A 22,446-nucleotide genomic window follows, 5' to 3' on the forward strand; every position below is an offset into this window, starting at 1 on the left:
CTCATGGGACTATAGTCTGGTAAACGAAAAATCGATTACTTTTGAGAGAATGCTGTTATATACGGTACTATTCTGACGCATTTCAATACGATAGTTGAATTCAAATATACATTATTGTTCACATTGTTTTGTATCTATAAAGTATGCGTAATATTTATTTTATTTAGTGTATTGTACTTTTGTTACCTTTGTAGGAACAGCGATAAGGGTAGGATTTTTGGTGGTGTGTGGCAACCCTAGTTGCAGGTCGAGCTTCAAGCGCCTTTACAGTTCCTGCACCACTGCCTTAGTCAGGCTGGGAGACCGGCAGTGTATAGAAGTGCATGTTATACTATCTGTTTGATATGTAAATTTTTTCCTTACATACACTTAATAGGCTCTCTTGTTCTCCTTTATTTTAATATTGGGTGTTCAGTACTGTAGACCCTTGCTACTACAAAATTACTGTGTTGATATATGACTCAGTCACTACAATACATGAACCCTATATACTGGAAATATGAAGTTATGGGATATAGTCTTCTTTGCTTTGTGTAAAAATTTCATCATTAAGCAAATTTTGACATGGTTCCTAACGTGAGCTGTTTATTCTCTTTAGTTCCTACACTCATAATCCTGCACGTTTCCCTTTTCTTGGTTGTTCCCCATTTTACAATAATAGGCGTTGGTTTTCTTTCCTTACGAAGTCCGTCTCAACTCTCAAGTCTATCATGTTGTAACTAGTAAAAGTGGGTTCCTTAGGCAGTGCATATACTGTACAGTACATTGATTACTAAACCTTTGGTACACAAGGAAGCGGTTTGCCGTCACTAGTCAACTGTTTTCGCTTAAGAACATGCCATTTGGTAGTCAGTCACGATTGGGTGGACTGGGTGTGTTCCAGTTGAGGACGGCCTTCGTATAGGAATAGTAATTAGCATGGTTGCTTTTTTCCCGGGAATGTCTGCTCTTCACTGCAATAGCGAAGGTTATTTGCTTGACATTCACTCAGAGTTTTTGCAACAAACACATGTTTCTGTTTAGTTAGATTTGCGTGATATTGGCTGAAGATTCCATTCTTTAAGATCAGTGGTCTCCAACCTGTCATCGCGCCCGCGAAACCATATTATGGAGCCCGTGAGGGCTTATAGAAAATTATAAAATATTTAGGATTCTTTTTTCAGAGTGAAAATAATGAAAATATGTAGTAACTTGATACGACTTTAATGAGAGAGAGAGAGAGAGAGAGAGACAGACAGACAGACGTGTTTGTCCCGAGTCTGTCCTGTACGAGACGTGTATTTGACCCAGAGAGAGCCAGCCTCAAAGAGTAAATGTAAAAAGTATGTAGCTGGTATCAGTTAAGACTTGTGTAAATCTGCAAATAACTGTATATATGATATTTATTCTTGAATGTGGATCCAAAGTTTTGGAGCCCTCCACTTTTACAATGATTCAATGTCAAATGTAGCCCAAAGCCTACAAAAGGTTGGGGACCACTGCCTTAAAATGTCAAATGTAGCCCAAAGCCTATAAAAGGTTGGGGACCACTGCCTTAAGTGGTGTTAAATGGAAAGATAATTGGATATATCTGTCAGGGTTTCTTTATATGAAAGGTAAATGTAACCTCGGTTGAGAAGGCGAGGCACAAACGACAGTATTACGTGGTACAGTCGGGGACAAAAGTTCGCTCCCCGTGGTGAAACTGAGTCACGGGAATGAGTCCCCGAACTTACCCTGACTGTCGTCTGGTGCGGGTGTGTTGTTTTATTTCGTTTGAGGTCTTTGCTGCTTCGTTTTGGGAGGAAAGGAGCTTTTGACCCCGACTGTACCTTTTTTAGGACAGTGTGGCGGCAGAGGCCTGTGTGAATAACCAGGGGGTCTTGCAGAGCTTTTTGGCAGCATTTTAGAGACATTAGGTCTGGTCCTTGGGTGGACGGCAGAAAGGACTCTATAGCAAAGCTCCTTCCATGGCCTTGGCACCTTTAGGAGCAACATACAGAAATATTCTATATAGCTAGTAAGCTTTCGTCCTGTATTTACAGCCTGGCAAGTCGTTACTGGAACTTTGAACAGTCATTTAAATTCCTTGGTCCGAGATAAAGCTTAAGTCACCAGAAGAGAGTATGAACAGAATATTTTTCTGGGGTTTGTTTTCTGGAGGTAGACATTATAGATTTTGTCTGCTGTGGGTAATAGTTCCAAGCTGCTGAGAAATGTATCGCCCACTCCACAGACGACATTATGGACTTTGGATTGATTGTTTTGGTGATAATGGTCCGTCAGACTCCAGTTAGAGATCAGAGTGACTGATTATGTTGCTGTCGTCGCGGGCCTTAAGCGTTGCTTACGTGACGTCACGCTTCATTTTCTGGTCAAGGGTTGGATTGCGCTTTGGTTCCCTTGGGAAGTTTGGCAGTATTCCTCCCCTTCCTTAATGACCTATACTAATGGTACACAGTTATCACTGGATGTTTGTTATCAGATATTTATTGGGACTTTGGACTGCAAAGGATTAAGTTCTCGGAGGATTCCACGCTAACGCGGGTTTTGTTCAATAGGGGAAGTGGATCTTGTGAAGATTACGAACCCCGGTTTATTTTTTACCTGAGTAAGCATTAAAGATTTTAATCATCAGGTAAAATAGGCGGAGCTTTCAATGTTCATGAGATCCGGAGATGTTTTACCGCTTTATAGTGAGGATCAACTTTCATTTTCAGCGGTTCCATTTTATCAGCCCTAGAGCTGTCATAACATCTCCACTTCCCTCTGTGTTAGCTGGCTCTGAGTTACGGGGGCTTTCTGGCAGAATACTTTTAGCCAGAATACAAAACTAATCTTAAATTCTGCTTTTCTGGTGGAGGCCTCTGCATGGTTCGCCTCACGAAGCGGAAGTTAACCCCCCTCCTCTCGAAGTAAGGACAACTATGAGTTCTCTACTGCCCTTCGTCGGCACCATGTTGAACGTCTTTGATGCTAATAACCTGTTCATTGTCGGGGGGTTGGCGCTCCAAGATGCCTTTGATACCACTGTCATCATTACTACATTATGGGATTAAAGGTCTTTCCTGCGAGTGGCTCTCACATCTTTTCAAACTGGCTGTGAGAATTGTCAATATGAGACTTCACCTTTTTATGCGGTTCTCTATAGTGTTCCACAAGGCCTCATTCTTGGACCAGTGCTGTTCCTATTGTACTACATAGACGATATTATCCACCCTAGCACACACCATAAAGTACAGTTAGTTACAATAGATATTCATATTATTTCTCACAGGTGGTCACTCATTTTGGGTTTCATCAATTCAGTGAAAATGTTTTATCTTCTTATCGCCATGGCTGATAATCCCAGAGAAATAATGTCAAAGAAGGGCACATTGCCACCCACAACATCTTTTAACATATTATATTCCAAGTTTATGTACTGTGAAATTAACAAACTCTTACATAGACAGAGGTATCAATGGGTGCAGGATATTACCTATTAAACCTTAATAACGCTGTGTGAAATACTAGATATATTTAAAAGTGGACAGACCCATACTTTATCGTGACCGGGTACAGTCCTCTTCCACCCACCACTAAACGCCACTCGCCACCCACTACAGTACACCGCACCATGTACAGTACAGTCGCCTATCACCATCCAACTTATATTCCCTAACACGATTTGAAAGGTCACTGCCATCCACCACCAGCATCCTCTACCACTCACTAGCCTTGACATTCTACTCAGCACCCACTTAAGCGGTGTTAAAACCCTGAGTACATTACTAGCACAACTCGCAGTATAAACATAAACCACGGACATAGCTAGTTGAAAGAGAAATACTTAAACAGCTCATAACACCCCCCAAGAAGGATCATCTTTATCAATAGTAACACGACAACCAGCGGCAACATCTGCATCAGCTTCCTCAATTGTCACTAGCACAGGTAGCGACAGTGCAAGCAGCAGTAGGTCTAGAGAAGCCTGGGAGACAAGAAATGTGACATCAGACATAAACGAAAAGACTAGCAGCGCTCGTAGAAGAATCAATAGCAGCGGTAGTAGTTCAAGCTAAGGATGTATATCTATAAGAGTACAATAGTATCACCAGCATGAGGAACTACTGTAGGAGAAGCAGCAGCGTTCCGCCTCACTATTGATTGATTGTCCAGCTGGCACGCCGCAGCTACATGACTTCCACCCCCTCCTTCCACTCACCCGTCACCCCAACTTCAACAAAGACGCTCGCCTTATTTACTATGACAGACCACGCACAATGATGTACCAATGTTTATATGTTTTGCCTATTATTAACAGGCTGACATGGGATTGTTTGTAGACAGCACAATAACATCGTGTGATACTTGTGTAGAGATGTCAACAGGAAAACTGTAGCACGTGTTAGAACATTCCAATTGATAATCTAACCAACATTGTATGTGTTAGTGTGTTTTGTGTGTGTTTAATGAATGTTTAGTGTGTTTTATTTGCGTTCACGGGGTACAAGATATTCGTGTGCGCATGCGTGACATCAAGCCTTTTGGTTTCATTAGAAATAATTATGTTCCTTTGTACTTTTTCCATCATTGGTTTGTTAGTCTTTGGTAGGAAAATGTGTCGTTTTATGAATTTATGCTGATTCATTTTGTTACGGAGGAAGGCAGAGGTTAGTGCCTCATGAGTTGGTGTGCTTGGTATTATCGATCGTTAGCTGGGGAAGTGAAACCGGTCCTGTGTGCCCTTCTACGTGTTTGGAATTTGGTGAAGGTAATTTAAACTTCACCATATTGATTTGTACTCGCCGAGGTATGCTATGGTAAGTTCCTTCACACTGCCCACTGATGTAGGTAGCAGTGTTCACTAAAGAAGTACCCCTGGTGCAGTATTGTACGGTTGGCACCACCGTATGTCCTGGCACACCAGCCTCACGTATAACCAACGCGTCTCATGCGGCCCACCCTGGCTGGCCCCGGCCTCTGCTTGAGTCTGTCCGTTTTTCGTAGACAAGGCAACATATTAATAGTATTGTTTTTTTTTTCTTTTTTCTTTTGCATGTATTATGTATCACCGGCCAAGCAGATTGTCTCACTGACGCTTGATTTTCTTTGGTACACGGTTGGATCACTGGGATCTTTTTGTCTTAAGATGCTGCACCTCCCTTGTCGCCTTACCGCCTCCCCCCTCCCCCCCCCCCGCCTCCCCCGCCCATGGTTCTTATGAGAATACAACACTTATCAGTGCATATCTCTCTCTCTCTCTCTTTTTATCTTTCTTCTCTCTCCTCTCCTCTTTTTTCTCTCAATTCACTTTCACTTAGTGTATTATGCCTACATTTTAATTTGATTTCAGATGACCATTCATTTTATTCTAGGACAAACTTTGGAAAAAATTAACTTTTGACTTTTTTTCTAAGAATATTTCTGTCATCACTCATCCCGTCAGCATGAACCTTTTTTTCATACTAATGTACTTTTTTGTAATGTGGCTTTTTTATGAAGCTACATATTTTATGCTGAAGGATTTGGGTGAGACATTCTGTACGGTGTTTACTTGTCAACAAAAGACCCAGTCGCTACTTGATTCATGAAGAAGAAAGCCAAGGTACAGTTGTTTGTCTAGTGATTATTACAATATGAGGGAGGAAGCAAGAAACATCCGATTGTCTTCTTTTGTTCAGGTTCAAGAATGTAGACTACTGGGGGGAAATCCTCGAGGAGAACAACCAGTACAGGTCGCTTTGTGTGATGTAGTCCACTATCCAGACCACAAGATATAGAGAGAGCAACCAGGAGACCTTTGTACATAATCCAATAACACTGAGCAAAGCTTGGGATGGGTCGCCACTAGTGATGAGTATAGAAGAGAAGTGATGTATGTATCACCCTGAACCAACACATAGAAGGACGAAGAGAGATCACAGAGACAAGAGGTGAAATGCATCCCCAGAGCCCTCTTTCACTTTGGCCATACTATAATTAAAGGAAAACAACTAGATGCACCAAAACGAATTCTTCTGTGTTAACAAGAAAGGATGTAGAGAAGATATACACCTTGTTGAGTTCTCAGAAAGAAAATGTCTATAAAAAGTTATCAAGTTGTGACATTGCTGGCGAGCTTCTTGTGGTGATAAGAGATATTAATTGAACTATTTTTTTTATTTGTTACTTTATAGTATCTTGTTCAACAGGAATATTTAGGAAGTAAAGCATTCTAATGACTGGAAACTAGAATATGTGACTTTTGTAGTCAAATTGAGCGATCTCCATGTACAAGCATATGCCAGGCGTGTTAGCTTTAACCTGTAAAGTATGTACCGGTGAAGGCTTAAGATGCCGTTATGAATTGTTTGCCACGAACAAATCAGGCCAAGAGCTGCCGCCACCTTGGGTTATAACTCAGTTGTTCACGTACTTCAGGATGTGGTGGTAATGTTAACTTTGCTGAGGAATTTAAGCAGTGTAGCTATCTCATAATCACACGCCCTCTTGTGATTTGATGATTGTGATCGTGAATATACTGCGGTGATAAATGGCAAGTAATCATTATATGTATTTTTGACAAGGGATGTGCCGTAAGTTAGTGTGCTAGACCAAGTTTTGTTTATCAGTTTTAACATGACATGTTAGGTGTTACTAACTCATTAGGGAACCTATAAATCAAGAATAAGTGTTATGCTCAGGTTAAATCTTGAGAAATGCAAGAAGACTTATTATGAGCAGAGCAATAGTACGGGTGATATTGGCCATAGTTAAGTGAAATACGACAGCTGTATGGGTTTTTACCTTGAGCGTAAAATTGAAGTGAAATTTTCAGATCACTGTGAGGAAAGAGTAAATCTTTCTTATGAACTGTTATTAATACAAAGCTGGTATAAGGATCGGTATGGTCTCTTAATAAAGTCTGATGTGGGCGGTGCTCTACTACACCGTTGCCAAGTAGAATCTTCTCGAAATTTCACCCTGGGCCATATTATTTATTTATTTATTTATTTATTTATTAATTAATTAAACACTGCCCTCCCTAAACTAGTCAAGATGCGTGTCACCCTACCTGTGTCCCCGTCTGCTGGCCACGTTCATTAACATGCGAGTTCTCGTAACACCTGCTTCCCCAGTTCTTTATGTACTGTATACATGCAATACTGTACAGTTATAGTATCTTCAATTTCTACCGAGTAGAGTAGAAATCCCGAAAGCTTGGTACCGAGTGGAGTAGACATCCCGATAGCTTGGTGCCGAGTAGATAGCCCGATAGTTTGGTACCGAGTAGAGTAGATATCCCGATAGCTTGGTACCGAGTAGAGTAGATATCCCGATAGTTTGGTACCGAGTAGAGTAGATATCCCGATAGCTTGGTACCAAGTAGAGTAGATATCCCGATAGTTTGGTACCGAGTAGATATCCCTCTGCAGTAAACCTCGCTATAATCTCGGTAATGCTACCTGATGGTGGCCAAGATATACTGTAGACGTTGAGGCATTGTAATGGGGGTATGGAAGGGAGGCTGTGTATTAAACCCAAATAAAACAAAGCGGGAATCATTCCAGTGTGTGTGAGGCGAATGTAGGAAAAAATGGCACATTAATTTTTATTGACATGTTTTCGCTAAAATTTTATAACGTTTGTAACTGAAACTTACTTAGTTATATCAACGTCATAACATAAAACATGACCTCACGTGAGGTGACCTAACACAATATTCCCACAGAGGACGACCTCACTTTACCAAGTGAACATGACAACGATAACCTCACAAAGTATGACGGTTGAGGATGACTTGATCACGTGATCTGAGGTTGACGAGTTCCACAACAATTTAAATAATGAGATACTTAATGCACAAAGGCAGAACATACCATATAGAAAACTCAGATCAAACAACAATGACCCCCAAATGGATAAACAATTATTTAAAGAATATTATTGGACAAAGGAATGCTATACTGTAGGTAGGAGAATAAATCGTGGTGAAGTTTACCTCCAAGATTATTATAAATTATTGGCCAGTTGGGTTAAGACCGAGATAAGAAAAACACAGAGGAATAATGAACTGAAGGTAGCAAGGGAGGCGAAGTCAAACCCTAAGGGATTCTTTCAAATGTATCAAACTAAAACACGAGATATGATCGAGGAGTATAAATGGAAGTCAGGGCTAAACAAACGTGATAGCAAGTTACCAAACATCATCATTAACTCGAATACGCTGGTTAGCTTCAAACACAGGCTCGTTAGATCGTAATTTCGTTTGTGGTTCGTGAGCTCAAAGTGAAATTTGTTGTGCCATTATTTCCTAGTATGAAAATTGTGCCATTTTTTCCTGTGCCATTATTCCTGTGCCATTTTTCCGAGTACCGTGTGAGTCAACTCCACGATGACATGAACGGCAGTGTCCTGCACAATGGCACCCAGTCTGAGTTCTATCCCATCCAAACGGGGGTTAAACAAGGGTGTGTACTGGAACCAACTCTTTTCCAGTTTCCTAGCTGCCTTCCTTACTCGTGCCAGTGCCAATTTAGCCGACTGGGTAGACATCGAGTACCGGATGAAGGGTCTTTTCAACATAAGGCGACTCCAAGCAAAAACAAAGGAGTCGGTAGCTTCCATTACTGAACTCCAGTATGCAGACGACCTCATTCTTGTTGCTCACACTGAACGTGATCTACAGGGGATCCTGAACACCTTCGCAGATGTGTATGCACACTTCGGCCTTGAGGTGAATGTACGTAAGACTCCGATTCTCTTTCAGCCTGCTCCTGGTTCAGACACACCTCCACCATCCATCCAACTTAACGGTACTACCCTCTCTAATGTTACCCACTTTCGGTATCTCAGTTCCCACCTGTCCACCACTGCGGACATCGATGCAGAGATTCAGCATCGGATCTGATGTGCATCTCAAGCCTCTGGCAGACTCCGTACCTGTGTCTTCAGCTGTAGGGAGCTGAAATTATCGACAAAGTTACACGTATATCGAGCAGTGGGCCTCCCCACCCTGCTATATGGCAGCGAGACATGGGTCACATACAGGAGGCACCTCAAGGCACTTGAAAACTTTGAAAACTTTCACCAACGTAGTCTACGTTCCATCCTCCGAGTTCGCTGGGAAGACATGGGAACAAATGCCAGTTTTCTTGTTGACATCAACTGTAGGGGCATCGAGGCTACCATTATCCATGAACAACTATGCTGGATTGGCCATGTTACCAGCATGGATAACAGTAGACTGCCAGAGCAGCTGCTTTACAGTCACCTAACGAATAGTAAACGTAACGCCGGCGGGCAATTGGGAAGGTAAAAGGATACTCTTAAGACAAACTTGAAAAGGTGCCAAAACGACCCCCTCACCTGGGAGACGATTACTACACATCGTAATGCTTGGAGGAGCAACACACGAGGTGTCAATACTTCGAGTTAGCTCGACTGGAAACCGAGGCAGACAAGCGCCAGCGCCGGAAAGACGCTGCCACCGCCCCTCCCGCACTCGATCTAGCCCTCCACATGTGCAACATCTGTGAACGACTCTGCCGATGACATCTCTAATAAGTCATATCATTGTATCATAGCTGAATGATCGTCATACTCGATTCTGAGTGACAGCAACGTAGTAGTAGTAATGTGAGAGAGAGAGGGGGGGGGGGTAGGTGGTGTGTGTGATGATGAGAGGGTGTGGCGGTGGTACAGTGTGATGAAGGGAGGGTGTGGTCATTTGCGTGCGCACGCTCGCGCGTGTGTTGCGAGGGTGTGGTGGTGGTACAGCGTGATGAGTGTGTGTGTGTGTGTGTGTGTGTGTGTGTGTGTGTGTGTGTGTGTGTGAGATAATCTCACCTGAGCTATTTACTTCCACCTAATACTTTTTTTTACTCATTATTAATACATCATAACTGTCCAACAGGTGATACCGTAAGTGTTCAGGTAGTCACAACCAGGTGGAAGCAAATCACATATATGTTAGTTGTGTGTTTCAACCTTTGGCCTGTACACGGTGACTTAGAGCACTGTTGTTACTCTCATTTCGTAAAACACCTTACTTAATCACCCTTGAATTAAATTAATGGTAAGAATTAATACATAATCTACAGGTATACAATTTGTTCCTTGATCAATTTAATTTATCTTCAGGTATTTACCAGCCCACAACATCTCATTATTTATAAGTAGTGAGCATGTATTGGACATCAGCACAAACAATGGTGAGGAGAAAAGACTCCTACAACGTTTGTATTATTGTGAGAACGCATTAATACTCGATAGCAATTTTATTTCAATATGCAACCCTATCCGTTAAGTGAAGGCACGTACTCCAGACTTAAGAGCCTTGTTGGCACTCATTACTATAAATATTAGCTTTCTAGAGCGACATTTGGTCTAGATAGAGTTGGAGAGTCACTAAGAAATATTCTGAGCATTTGTAATCTTTCACGTAGAAAATTTAATAGACGTCTTAGCCTGTCTTGTATAGGGAATGTGTAGTGGCGGGTATGATGTACGAACACAATAAACTGACTACTTTTGTCAGAGTAACCGTCTAATACAAGCCATCGAGTGATAACGCAAACAACATTTTGGGCTGGATGAAAACAAGAGACACGTACATCACACACTTGTGGACTTGAGTTGTGTATAATTATGTACAGTAGCTAAAACAACTATCTGTGCATACTTTGTGGGAAACAATGTGAGACCATGGACGATAAATATTAGTATATGAGGGCTGTCACTAGTCACACGTAAAATTTCGGAGCATATCGATCCCCCCACCTGCACAGATAATTGTTTTAGGTACTGTACGTAACCATTTCCGGTTGTCACCTACAAAAGTCCTGACGCCTCACTTCCTGAACCCACGAACCCTGAGATTCAGACTCGTGAATCCGAAGCATTTATGTTAAAAATAATGCAACAAAATCTACGGTTTCGAGTTCACGAGTCTGAATCTCGGGGTTCGTGGGTTCAGGAGGAGAGGCGACAGGACTTTTGCGGGTGACTTGTACCGGAAATGGTTACGTACCCTACGGTGGGAGTAACAAAGGAGTTTCATCCTGTTGGGTTTTGTTGTGTGTGCGCGTAACACCTTTATCAACCTCATTACTTATTACTCTCTGTTTTAGGAATACCTTCTTTTCTCCAGTGTCTCCTCTGTCGTGTTTTTTGGCTGATCATTCACACTTATTTGGTCATTTATTTTCCTTGTATCTGTCACTTTTTGTGCGTCTTTTGTAGTGACTTCCTAGTACACGAGGATTCTTTAGGCATCTATCTTGTCTTGTCATAATAAGCGCTTTCCCTTTTCTTCCCTCTTTCAGCTGCAGGTGTTTCTGGACGTCTTTGTGTCTTATAGGAGGGAAAAAAATACAAGTTTTATTTATGGGAAAAAAAACTTGAAAAGATGAATAATTTGCTACCGAATCAGTGGTGGTTATATCTTTAACGGTTTGCATAAGGCAGGGGTAGGGGGTAGGGCTGCAAAACGGATAGCATAGTTTTTGCTTGTACTGTTTGGCGACATAATTATTATTATTATTTTTTTTTTGGGGGGGGGCATCACCATGTAAACAGTGTAAATATGAGGTTGTATTTACCGTCTTAGATAAACAATTTAGTATTATGTTTGCCTCCTGCATTGTAAATTTGTAATGTCTGATTGTCTGTTGGATCCAGCGGTGGTGCCCGACATGATACAGTACCTCGTGTTGCCACCTACCGGACGAAAGTACAGTACACCAATCACCTTCCTCCCTCACCCTACACCAATCATCTCTTTCCACACCCTCACCAGTACACCAGTCACCCATCCCTCATCCTCCCTCACCCTCACCCTACACCAATCACCCCCTCCCTCACCCTACACCAATCACCCCCTCCCTCACCCTACACCAATCATCTCTTTCCACACCCTCACCCTCACCAATCACCCATCCCTCATCCTCCCTCACCCTCACCTTACACCAATCACCACTCTCATCCTCCCTCACCCTTATTAATTTTTTATGACTTCCTGCAAACCTCAATGAATCATGGCCTATCTTTAGTGCGAGATGTAATGTACTGATTATCATTTAATTCAACTGGTAATTGAGAGCTACAGCTGGGTAGTTAGTCATCAGAGAAGATATCGCGCCACGTGGTGAAGTTAACACAATTTTTAACACACTTCCGATTATCACCAGATTTAAAGGCACATTTGATTTGAAATTGCAATGTCAAGTGTAAAGAGGGTTAATCTGGGTGATGAATGACAGTAATTGCACAGTAATCACTAATTAGGTATGTACAGTAGCTATAACAATTATCTGTGCAGGTGGGGGGTCGATATGCTCCGAAATTTGACGTGTGACTAGTGACAGCCCTCATATACCAATATTTATCGTCCATGGTCTCATATTGTTTCCCACAAAGTATGCCCAGTTAGTTGTTTTAGCTACTGTACAGTCCCCGTCACTAGTGCGTTTACAGGGGCTCGTCAAATAAACATTCCACAAATCATTTATCTTTGAGCTATTTGTTCCATATTGTGTTTAATATTGCGAGTTTCTTTCTGTCGAATGTAAATAAACACAACACTGCCACCCTGCGCAAAACCTGACGAGCCCGTGTAAAGGCACTAGTGAAGTGGACTGTAAATTATCTATATAGCACATACGACACAGCTGCCACATGTGTCCAAGGTCATAAGATCGAAATTTTTAAAAACTTTATCTCGATTTGTTTCAGTAAATGCCAAAGTTTTTTTTTTTCTCACAACCTAGAGCTGTTCTCACCAGATTAATGATCTTCTGTTACACGCCATAACTTTGTTCTCTCCCGCTTTTACATTTATTCAGTGACTATCGTGCATACTTCATGAAACTATTCTATCATTGTCTCTATTATTCTTATACTAGTTAACAGTTCAGCATCGTTAGGACTCTTTTGTTATGTTCATTCTTGATCGAATTTGCTGGGTATATCTCAGTTATGTCTATCTGTCTGTCTGTCTGTCTGTCTGTCTGTCTGTCTGTCTGTCTGTGGTCATTGTAGTGTTTGCCAGATAACAGTTCATAAGACTTTGGTGTACAGTGTGAGAGGTTCTTTTGATTGATCCTCACTTGGCGGTGTTTTGTGTGTGTTGCTAATGCCATGAAGTACGAGATGTCTCAGACGTATTTGCACCTAACCTAACCTAACCTAACCTAACCTAACCTAGTAGATGATCTTTGTTTTTCGGAGTCAAGGTCAATGATTATGGTTGTGGTCACTAAAGGTTAAAAAAACAAAACATATCTCATAACTGTGGAAGGAAGCCTCGTAGAAGGATGGTACTTGTTGTATCAGGTTCATGGACGAAAGACACAACAACAGATCACTGAATCTTTTCTTTGTGACGTCAGATTTGCTTCAGAAGATGACGTCAGAGAGGACGATTTTTCGAAAAAAATTACATAGATGTTAAATGACATGCTTACAGTACATGTGTCAAATCTGGACTGGGAATTAAAAATGGAGACCTTCGGAGTGCCTCATTAAAAGATGACAGAATGGTTCAAACTGAAGGTCACACTGATGTATTTTTTTTTGAGTCATATTTCAGAAACTGTTGATTAAAAGTCCCTATAATTTGGCATGGAGACTCTTTGTATGAGTCTTCATTGGATCATGAATAAAAAACGGAAACGAATACTAAAGTGACGTGACGAGCGTGTGGTTATCCGTCCCAGTGGCAGTAGAGAGGCTGGGTCTACAGGTAGGTGGCTCTCTGATCGCCTTGTTACTAGAGGGGGTCGGGATAAATGCGTCATAATGTATACTTTGGTTAATTGTTAGTCTTTTTTATGGTTAATATGTTCAGTCGATAGTTTTCCTCCTTGAGAGCAAACACGTATTATCTGCTATTTCATGTTGTAGATGAGCGAAATAGGATTTAATTTTGATAATTTTATTTGTATTTTTTATTATTGATTGCGATACATTATGTGTGCTGTGAGTTGATTTTATGTAGCGTTATGTTGGTGCTTGTTGGAGAAACGTAGTGTTGGGGCGTCATGCTGGTGAATGTTGGAGGAACACGGTCTGGCCTACCCCCAGAAAATCAATGTCACAACATGCACAATCCGTTTCCGCCGCTACCGCTTCCACCACAGTCATCAGCTTCCTTATTTATTTGTTTTTGTTTACGTGTTCACTGGCGTTGTTCCTGTTGCCACACACTTGACGAGTATTTGTCAGTGTGTGAAACTAGCACGTCACTCATCCCGAAATGGCACCACTGTCTTCACATCCACTCTGGACATCCCTGCCATAGCGATGACGATGTTCCTCGTGAAATAACCGAATTAATTTTTATCAATGCATAGTGCAGTGGTAGAACATGTTTGTGAGCATTGTGAATGTTCAATGTCAAGAAAGTACCACATGACGTTTATGGTTTGTTGAGTAGTTGGAGTGTGTTTAGTAGCAGTGGGTGTGGGATGTAGGGGCAGAGCCGACATAGTGGTTGACATCCAGCCAGCCATCCTTCCAGCCACCCAGCCATCCTTCCAGCCACCCAGCCATCCTTCCAGCCACCCAGCCATCCTTCCAGCCACCCAGCTATCCTTCCAGCCATCCTTCCAGCCATCCAGCCATCCTTCCAGCCAGCCAGCCACCCAGCCCGCCAGCCAGCCTGCCCGCCAGCCAGCCAGCCTGCCTGCCAGCGTGAACCACGTGCGTGAGAGTGCCACACTAAAGGACGCCACCCACCCCGCTCTCAGTGTCGACTGGGGCGCCAACCTCACCACACTTGAACATCATGTGTGTGGCGCACACCTTCCTTCCTCTGAGCACAACACATTCCACCACTACACCATCATCCTAAGCTCAACCATCAAACTGTTGACAAAACTTTAATTAATCTTTTGGATGTGTTAGTGTGAGAACCATCTACAAGAATTGCTCACAATTCATTAAAACAGATTTAAAGGCCGCAATGTCGTTGTTGTATAACATTGGCCCTGATACCGTTTCAGCCGGCGATATTGATTAGTTGGTTGAGAACGACTAGTTGAAATGTGTTGTGGCGAGTGTAAGCCAGCCAGTGGAGTGATGCAGCAAGATCGGTGGCTCCATCTAGTAGTGATCACACCGGCCTCCCACAAGCACCCTCTACCGGAGCAAGTGCCATGGCTGTGAGCACTAGTTTGGCACCGGCGCCTTACTGTGAAACAGCGTCCATAGAGTGTACACTGCGTTATGCTAAAATAGTTTGAAGTGACTAGAGATGGTGTGGGTGTGGAGGCGTGCTGTTGGGCGGTGGGGTTGTGGCGGTGGTGAGGCGTGAGGCTGGCAGGATGCAGCAGCATCCTCCTGCACCTTCCACAGCACCACCTTCGGGCTATATGTACCCATGGGTGCCCCCAGCACCGATCTTGCCCATATATGAGCGCCTCACAACACATTTGGTGCGACACGATACCATAACCACCCTGGACCTGCTTCGGTGCCCCACCCTACTGCCCAACAAGGGTCCTCCCTACCATCATCACCAGTACTGGCGAAACAAGCACAGATTCACACACAACTTTGCAGGTAGGGTGGGCAGTATAAAAGCGCATAGTACTGAGGTGATGGGGAGAAGGAATGTGGACCAGGGCAGATCCTGGAGGAGTGCACACCCCACCCTCTCCCCTGGCTAGCAGCTGTCAGCTTGTGCTGCCATAGTTTTTGATACTGTACCGAGTTTAAAATTTTTATTGATGTATTTTTTTAACTCTACAGAGCAAGGCCAAGCAAAGCCAAGGTAAATATTTAATAATGTCTGTGTGGATGTCCGTGGTAAATAGCTTGTCAGCGGTTGACTTGTCCATAAATGTCGTCCGATTGGGATAAAAATCAGTCGCTGGGAGATCTTGGCCTGTACAAGTTTCTTCGACATGTTTTTATTCTTAATTTTTTTATAGATTTTCCAAAGATAGAAGCAAGAATTCGATTAGGGGGAGAAGGTGTCTGTCATCCAAAATATGTAAATACAATTTTGGTCGAGGAGACCTTTATAAAACGAAATTGTTAGTTTACAACAGTTTTGTAATTTTGACGGAACAAATGTTTCGGCATATTTGCAAAAAAAAAAATCAAGGATTTTAAAATTTTGCAAGAGGCTTGTAATGTAACGATTTGTGAACATTTCACGTCTGGACTTAATTCATGATTGTGTTTCTAGTATGAGTGTTGGTACTGGTAGTAATGGGGGCAGATGCTTGTGTCACAACGAGCTTTCAGGGTGTCGATGCCATGTTACATTATTACAGATCCTGAGTTGAATGAATAACATGACATCACTTATACTTCCCGTGATGTAGGCCACAAGGACGTACAATGTATTTATTTTAAGTGATGCATGGCTGTCGTAACTAGAAGCTCACTGATCGAAATGTTGCAAAGTTTTTTTTTTCATAGGAGATACAAAGTTCATCATGGGTCGAAAATACTCGTAACGTTTGGTGATTATGATACCTAACAAGTCAGTTACTTATTTTTATGGAAGGTGACCAGATATGTGAACTTAATTGTCACATTGTTATTTCTACATTGTTTGGACCCCCCCCCCTGCTATATTTCCTGGACCTGCCCTTCAATATGGACCCTTGTGCCCGACTATTCAAAGGGATGATAATATGACGTAAGCTGACCATGTTCATGAAGTCTGGTTGGTGTTTCAATGTTCCAGAAAGGTCACAGTGATAATGTTTTCCAAGTAGTTACAAGTAGCGTGTTGCCTTGAGGAGAATCAGAGTTAGACAAAATCTACATGATTTACATATACAGTCATGGACAAAAGTCATGTCTCGCTGCCAGCCACGATGTGACATTGATACGTGACCTGAGGTTCGAACAACGAAGCACCAGAAGGAATTGCTTTGCTGAGCCAAAAGATGGCGCACTGTTTGCGGGAAAGGGGGTGGGGTGGAGAATGACATCACGAAATTTTCAGATCTTGATAATGTTAAGGTTGTGATGTCATTGGTTATCACGATAATGATAATATTAATAACAATAATCTTATATGTAAGACAAAGAACCAGTACTATGAGGCTGTAGCAGCAGCGGTAGTAGAGTTATTAGTTAATGATTAACAGTAGACCCACATGTGTTAGGTTTTAGAGTAGAGTAGTATGTTTATGATATTTTATGCACAGTAATATTGTTAACACTGAAATATTCCCACAGCTACTATATGAATCATGAGGAGTGCACTAATACTGCTGGATGATTTATACGTATTGTTTATTAACATGAATATGATTTTGTGAGGATATGGCTGTAGAAAAAAGAGGAATAGTCTGTGATGTTTACCTTCGCAAGCATCACATTTTCAGCTCCTGTTGTGTTGTAGGTGTTGGTTATACGGACGAAAAACTTGAGATTCCACCCTGTTCTGCACTAACCTACTGAGAGACTTGACTGGACGTGGGCGTTGAGGCCGTGTGATAACCTTTGTGCAGCTTACTGTCTTCAGCAAAGGAATGTGTTCGCTGTTGGAAGGAATATGAGAAAAGGTCATTAATTTGGAATAAGAAGAGGGTAGGGGGAAGAACTTAAGCCTGAGACACTCCAGCATTGATAAGACAACAGGCTGAATTGTGAACCATGCACCTTAGTGAAAGCTTCAGAAGTATCTGCAGAGTGAGGTCTTTGTATTAGGAGAGCGAGAGGCCCACCCACAGTGGAACAGTTGCCCTTACAGTAGGTCAATTTTGTGGCCAGGGAGGTGCTGTGCTTCATGGTGTTTGTTTACGGAAGTTGTTTGTTCATGATTGAGTCCATAAATGATGCACATAGAGCTATGGACCAATGGCAGAAAGACGGGGGGTGGTGGATCACCCTGTTTTTGACAGTAGGCTAAATTCCAAGATGGGGGAATCGTGTATGATATACACGAACCTTTATAATTTAAGGTAATACGATTACAAGGTATCCCTTCGCAAGGTACGTAGGAGGGACTGCTGAATAAAGTAATGTCATTAATGTCAGAGAACCAAAGTGTGTCTGGTTCAACCAGGAGTTCATCTTGAACTGACAATAACTGAGCTGGTCAAGTCAAACTGAAAACAGAGTACCACCTATTGCAACTACTGCTGGTCGTCAATGTTCGACCCGTGGAGAAATTCCACCCGGCACCACTGTGGTCATTACGCTGGAAAGGTGAAGGTGTTAAAATTTATAAGCTGGAATTGACCGACTCGCAGACCAACAGTGATTCACTCACGCAAGTCTTTTGACCAGCGATCTCATCAAATTTTAAACGTGTCTTAAAGACTTGCCACTGAACACACCTCATGATCCCTTAAGTTGGGGTTTAAGGTTTTTTAGTGACAAACTGATGTAGACATTAGTACTCTGGCTGCCAGAATGCAAACACGGAACTAACACCTACACTAAAATCAGACCTTCCCACTTCAGAACTTTCTTTGTACTCAGTGTAACATTGTATTACTTCCATTACATGATTAAAGTGTGAAGTATGCAAGCGTATGTTAGTTTTATTAACAAAAAAATAGGAAAAAAAAAACCTTTTGTCACCTCTGAGGCTATTTAATCACCTGTTCCCTGTATCGCCACTTCACAGCACTGTCTCCGTCATGGCTGTGGCCTATTAGTAGTGAAGGTTTGGCTATCACAAACTAGGACATTTATGTGAGATCCTGAGACCCACCAGGAAAGCTGATCTGCTGGTGATGTGAAAGGTGTTGAACCTTCCTTTGGTACACCACAGGACACAAGGTAAACAGGACCACCACAGGACACAAGGTAAACAGGACCACCACAGGACACAAGGTAAACAGGACCACCACAGGACACGACTTAGTAAACAGGACCACCACAAGACACGACTTAGTAAACAGGACCACCACAAGACACGACACAGTAAACGACCACCACAGGACACGACACAGTAAACAGGACCACCACAAGACACGACACAGTAAACACGACTGCCACAGGACACGACACAGTAAACACGACTGCCACAGGACACGACACAGTAAACACGACTGCCACAGGACACGACACAGTAAACACGACTGCCACAGGACACGACACAGTAAACACGACTGCCACAGGACACGACACAGTAAACACGACTGCCACAGGACACGACACAGTAAACACGACTGCCACAGGACACGACACAGTAAACACGACTGCCACAGGACACAAGGTAAACAGGACGATCACAGGACATGGCAAAGCAAACAAGATATGGCTGTGTAAATAAGACCACCGGACCTGCTGGAACTAACTTAAATTACCAAGGAGAAAACAAGTAGATCCGTGAGCTTGGGTGTGAGGCGGTCCCTGTTGTCCTGTGACTAAATTGGTTCCATGACAAAACCCTAACGAGGTTGTCATTTGTCAACACTAACCTAACCTAAACATAAAAGTGTTTTATTTTATATATTATGAGACTGGGGTTTGTCCGTTGGGGTTTTATCCGGTCACCGATTTAATTATATAGACAACAATGAGACACTCGCTATCCACTCACTCTAATGATCCTCACTCGCTTTAATCTCTCGGAGCACTGGTAAGACATGTTTTAAGTGTGGATGAAATCTTACTGTGAAATACAATTGGCTGAAAGCACACTTAACATGTATATTAATTATTCCTTCTTGACATCAATAATGCTTGTCAGTGCAGGACGAGGATAATAATTCATTAGCATCATTCTCGCTACATTATTATCACGAGTATCATCCTAACATGGGACAGGTTTGGGTAATTAGTATGACGTGGAAGCAGTAATCACGTGTAGGTGCTAACGAACTATCTGAGTTAGCATGAGCCAAGGCCAGGCGAGTGTGTGTGTGTGTGTGACATCACCACACTTGTATAAAGTTACGAAACGAACAACTGAAACTGTTAAAGCCAAAATAGTTTTCAGGTGAAATACATGTAATAAATAATGAGAAATATTAACGTGGGTAACAGGAGCTCCGTGTGTGTGTGTGTGTGTGGAGGGGGGATGTAATAGTATTCCTTATAAAATTAATATAAGACAATTAAGGTATTGTTTTAAATATTATAGGTGTCCCTAAATCATCTTTTTGCCTGACATGAATTAAGAAACAAAAGATAAACACGTCCGTTTAATTTAGCCGTCTGCAGCTTAATGTAAATAAGCTTACCTTGACCGTAAACCTCCACGTGAGCACCACTAGAGGCTCTTGGGACGTTAAAGTTTAAACCGATATTCAATATCACTCCACACTCGCTGCAACATGTTCACGTCAACACTGGCGATGGCATCCGCTCTTCATGACCGTATTTGTGATGTCTTCTACAGGTGTACGCTACACGATATCTGACTTACACCCCCCCCCCTCCCCATAAAAAGAAATCCAATAGGGTAATGTCCGGTGAGGTGAGTGAGAGGGCCACCGCATCCTATCCATCGTTCATGGAACTTTCGGTTAAAGAATTGCCTAACCATCAAACGCCAGTAGGAGTGCCCAAAACATTTCCCCATGAACAATGTTCTTAACAAAAATGAAAGGTACAGCAAGCAGTGGCACAGTCAGTGTACACCACTGTGACATGCCATGCACAAACCACGAATAAAAAATAAATAAAAACAAGTTTCTCCCAAAGCACATGTTCCTTAATGTGACCAAATTTAAGTTTCCTAGCTCAAGAAGTACTGAAATATCGGCAGAACTAGCAAACAAAGGGGGCACCCACTGAGGACCCACCCCGCCTTCACACCGTGCCTGGAAACAGTTCCGGGAGGGGCGATGTGCGATAACTATTGAACATCAATTACTATTCCAACGTTTAAATTACAATTGCATGGTTTACAGTACTCAAATTACAATTTCAATTACAAAAAAAAACTATTTAATTACATATATAACAAACTTTACTCACACAATCCAGTCACCATCTCTAACCTACTACTCACACACTCACACTCACTAATCAGATACCACATGTAGAGCACAACACCCTCCTTCACTCACACGCACCCACAGACACTAGCTCAGACATTCACCATAAAACATAGACAACACCAAGCACTATTAAATCACTCACTCACAGACACTGCCTTTGCCTTTCAAATTCACTCACCATGACACACTGGCACCGCACAACACCCCTCCTTCACTCACCGACACTCGCTCATTTACTCACCCAGTGACAAGTTCGCTCAATCATACTCCCTAACAAACTTACTCGTCATAAAACACGTATAGAGTACCAGCTTTGCCACACCAAAAAACAGGCATGAGCATATGGCCAAATTATGTCCCAACCAATGTAATTTAGGAAAGATAACAACCCTCTAGGCCCTAGAGTGCTTCTCCCAGCCTGGCTTGAGTCAGAACACAATACTAATGAGTCATTGCATCTGAAAGTGTTCAAAACACGCAGGTTCCAAATTAAACAAAACATTGCAAAATAAATGTCCATATTTATTTCACATTAATGTTTTTTTTTTTTTACGAATCTACAAATGTTCGTGAAACACGTGAATTCGTGGTTTATCTAATACAGAATTCGTTACAATAAAAGATTAATGTTTTTCGTAACATTATCCCTTTCTGGAACGTAAATTTCCTTATTTGAATACAATTGTCTGGTGTTAGTTACAATAAATTAATAAATTGCTACCCCACTCCTGAAGGGGTTTAACAAGTAAAACAATTATAAAAACGGGTAAAGAGTAGGCAAAAGCCTACTTTGTGTCTAATAACTAAGATATTAACCTTAGCCAGTAAGGCCACTGAAACCTCGGGACATGGGCCATATGGCAACATCGGAACTGACTCAGCGACGTGCGTCAATGCGTCACAGTGGCCGGGCTTCACGCTGGGCGACGTGGCGTACGAGTGTTGCATGTGACTGACTTAACGTGTGTCAAGTGTATATAAACACTTTGTTCGTACCAGTTTTACTGTTGTCAGTATTTCAGTTATCCTTCATACCGCTCCAGTTTCATAATGCAATGAAAAAAAATGGGATTCATTCCGCAATTGCGATATTTCTCCAAGGCCAGAGTCCTCGGCGTACCGAATCATCGAGGGATTAATGATGAGAGAGAGAGAGAGAGAGAGAGAGAATAATTTCTACTGGGATGTCGTCGTCCTTACGGCATCACACTCTCCTGTATTGGTGTTATATTGTTCCCCAAGAGTTACTTTCTGCTACAGTGACGTCACTTGTACACTGACGTTCTTATTAGCAACATCACTATGCTACACTGGTGTCACTTTCTGCTACACTGGTGTCACTTTCTGCTACACTGGTGTCACTTTCTGCTACACTGGTGTCACTTTCTAGAACACTGGTGTCACTTTCTGCTACACTGGTGTTACTTCCTACAACACAGGCATCACTTTCTACAACACGGGTGTCACTTTCTGTTACACTGGCATCACTTTCTGTTACACTGGCGTCACTTTCTACAACATAGGTGCCTTTGCTATTGGCTGGTGGCATATTAGAAAGACTCAATGTGTGCTTCTG

At 42.3% G+C, this 22,446-nt stretch overlaps 1 protein-coding gene across 6 annotated transcripts in view; it reads left to right on the plus strand.

Annotated features, from left to right (window-relative positions):
• LOC121879125 (eukaryotic translation initiation factor 4 gamma 1-like) overlaps positions 1-22,446 on the plus strand; it is a 141,528-nt gene that overhangs the window by 18,879 nt on the left and 100,203 nt on the right. For 3 of the 6 annotated variants that reach the window (XM_042385702.1, XM_042385704.1, XM_042385703.1), the window contains exon 1: positions 14,724-15,507. The exons of 1 other annotated variant lie outside the window; for it this stretch is intronic. In XM_042385702.1, coding sequence (XP_042241636.1) covers positions 15,270-15,507 — 238 coding nt within the window. In that variant the 5' untranslated portion in view covers positions 14,724-15,269. Of the gene's footprint in view, positions 1-14,723; positions 15,508-22,446 lie in introns of those variants that run through there. 2 more of the 6 variants (XM_042385705.1, XM_042385706.1) reach the window with 1 other exon arrangement.

The sequence above is a fragment of the Homarus americanus genome, unplaced genomic scaffold (genome assembly GCF_018991925.1).
Source record: "Homarus americanus isolate GMGI-L3 unplaced genomic scaffold, GMGI_Hamer_2.0 scaffold4060, whole genome shotgun sequence".
NCBI classification, from domain to species: Eukaryota; Metazoa; Arthropoda; class Malacostraca; order Decapoda; family Nephropidae; genus Homarus; species Homarus americanus.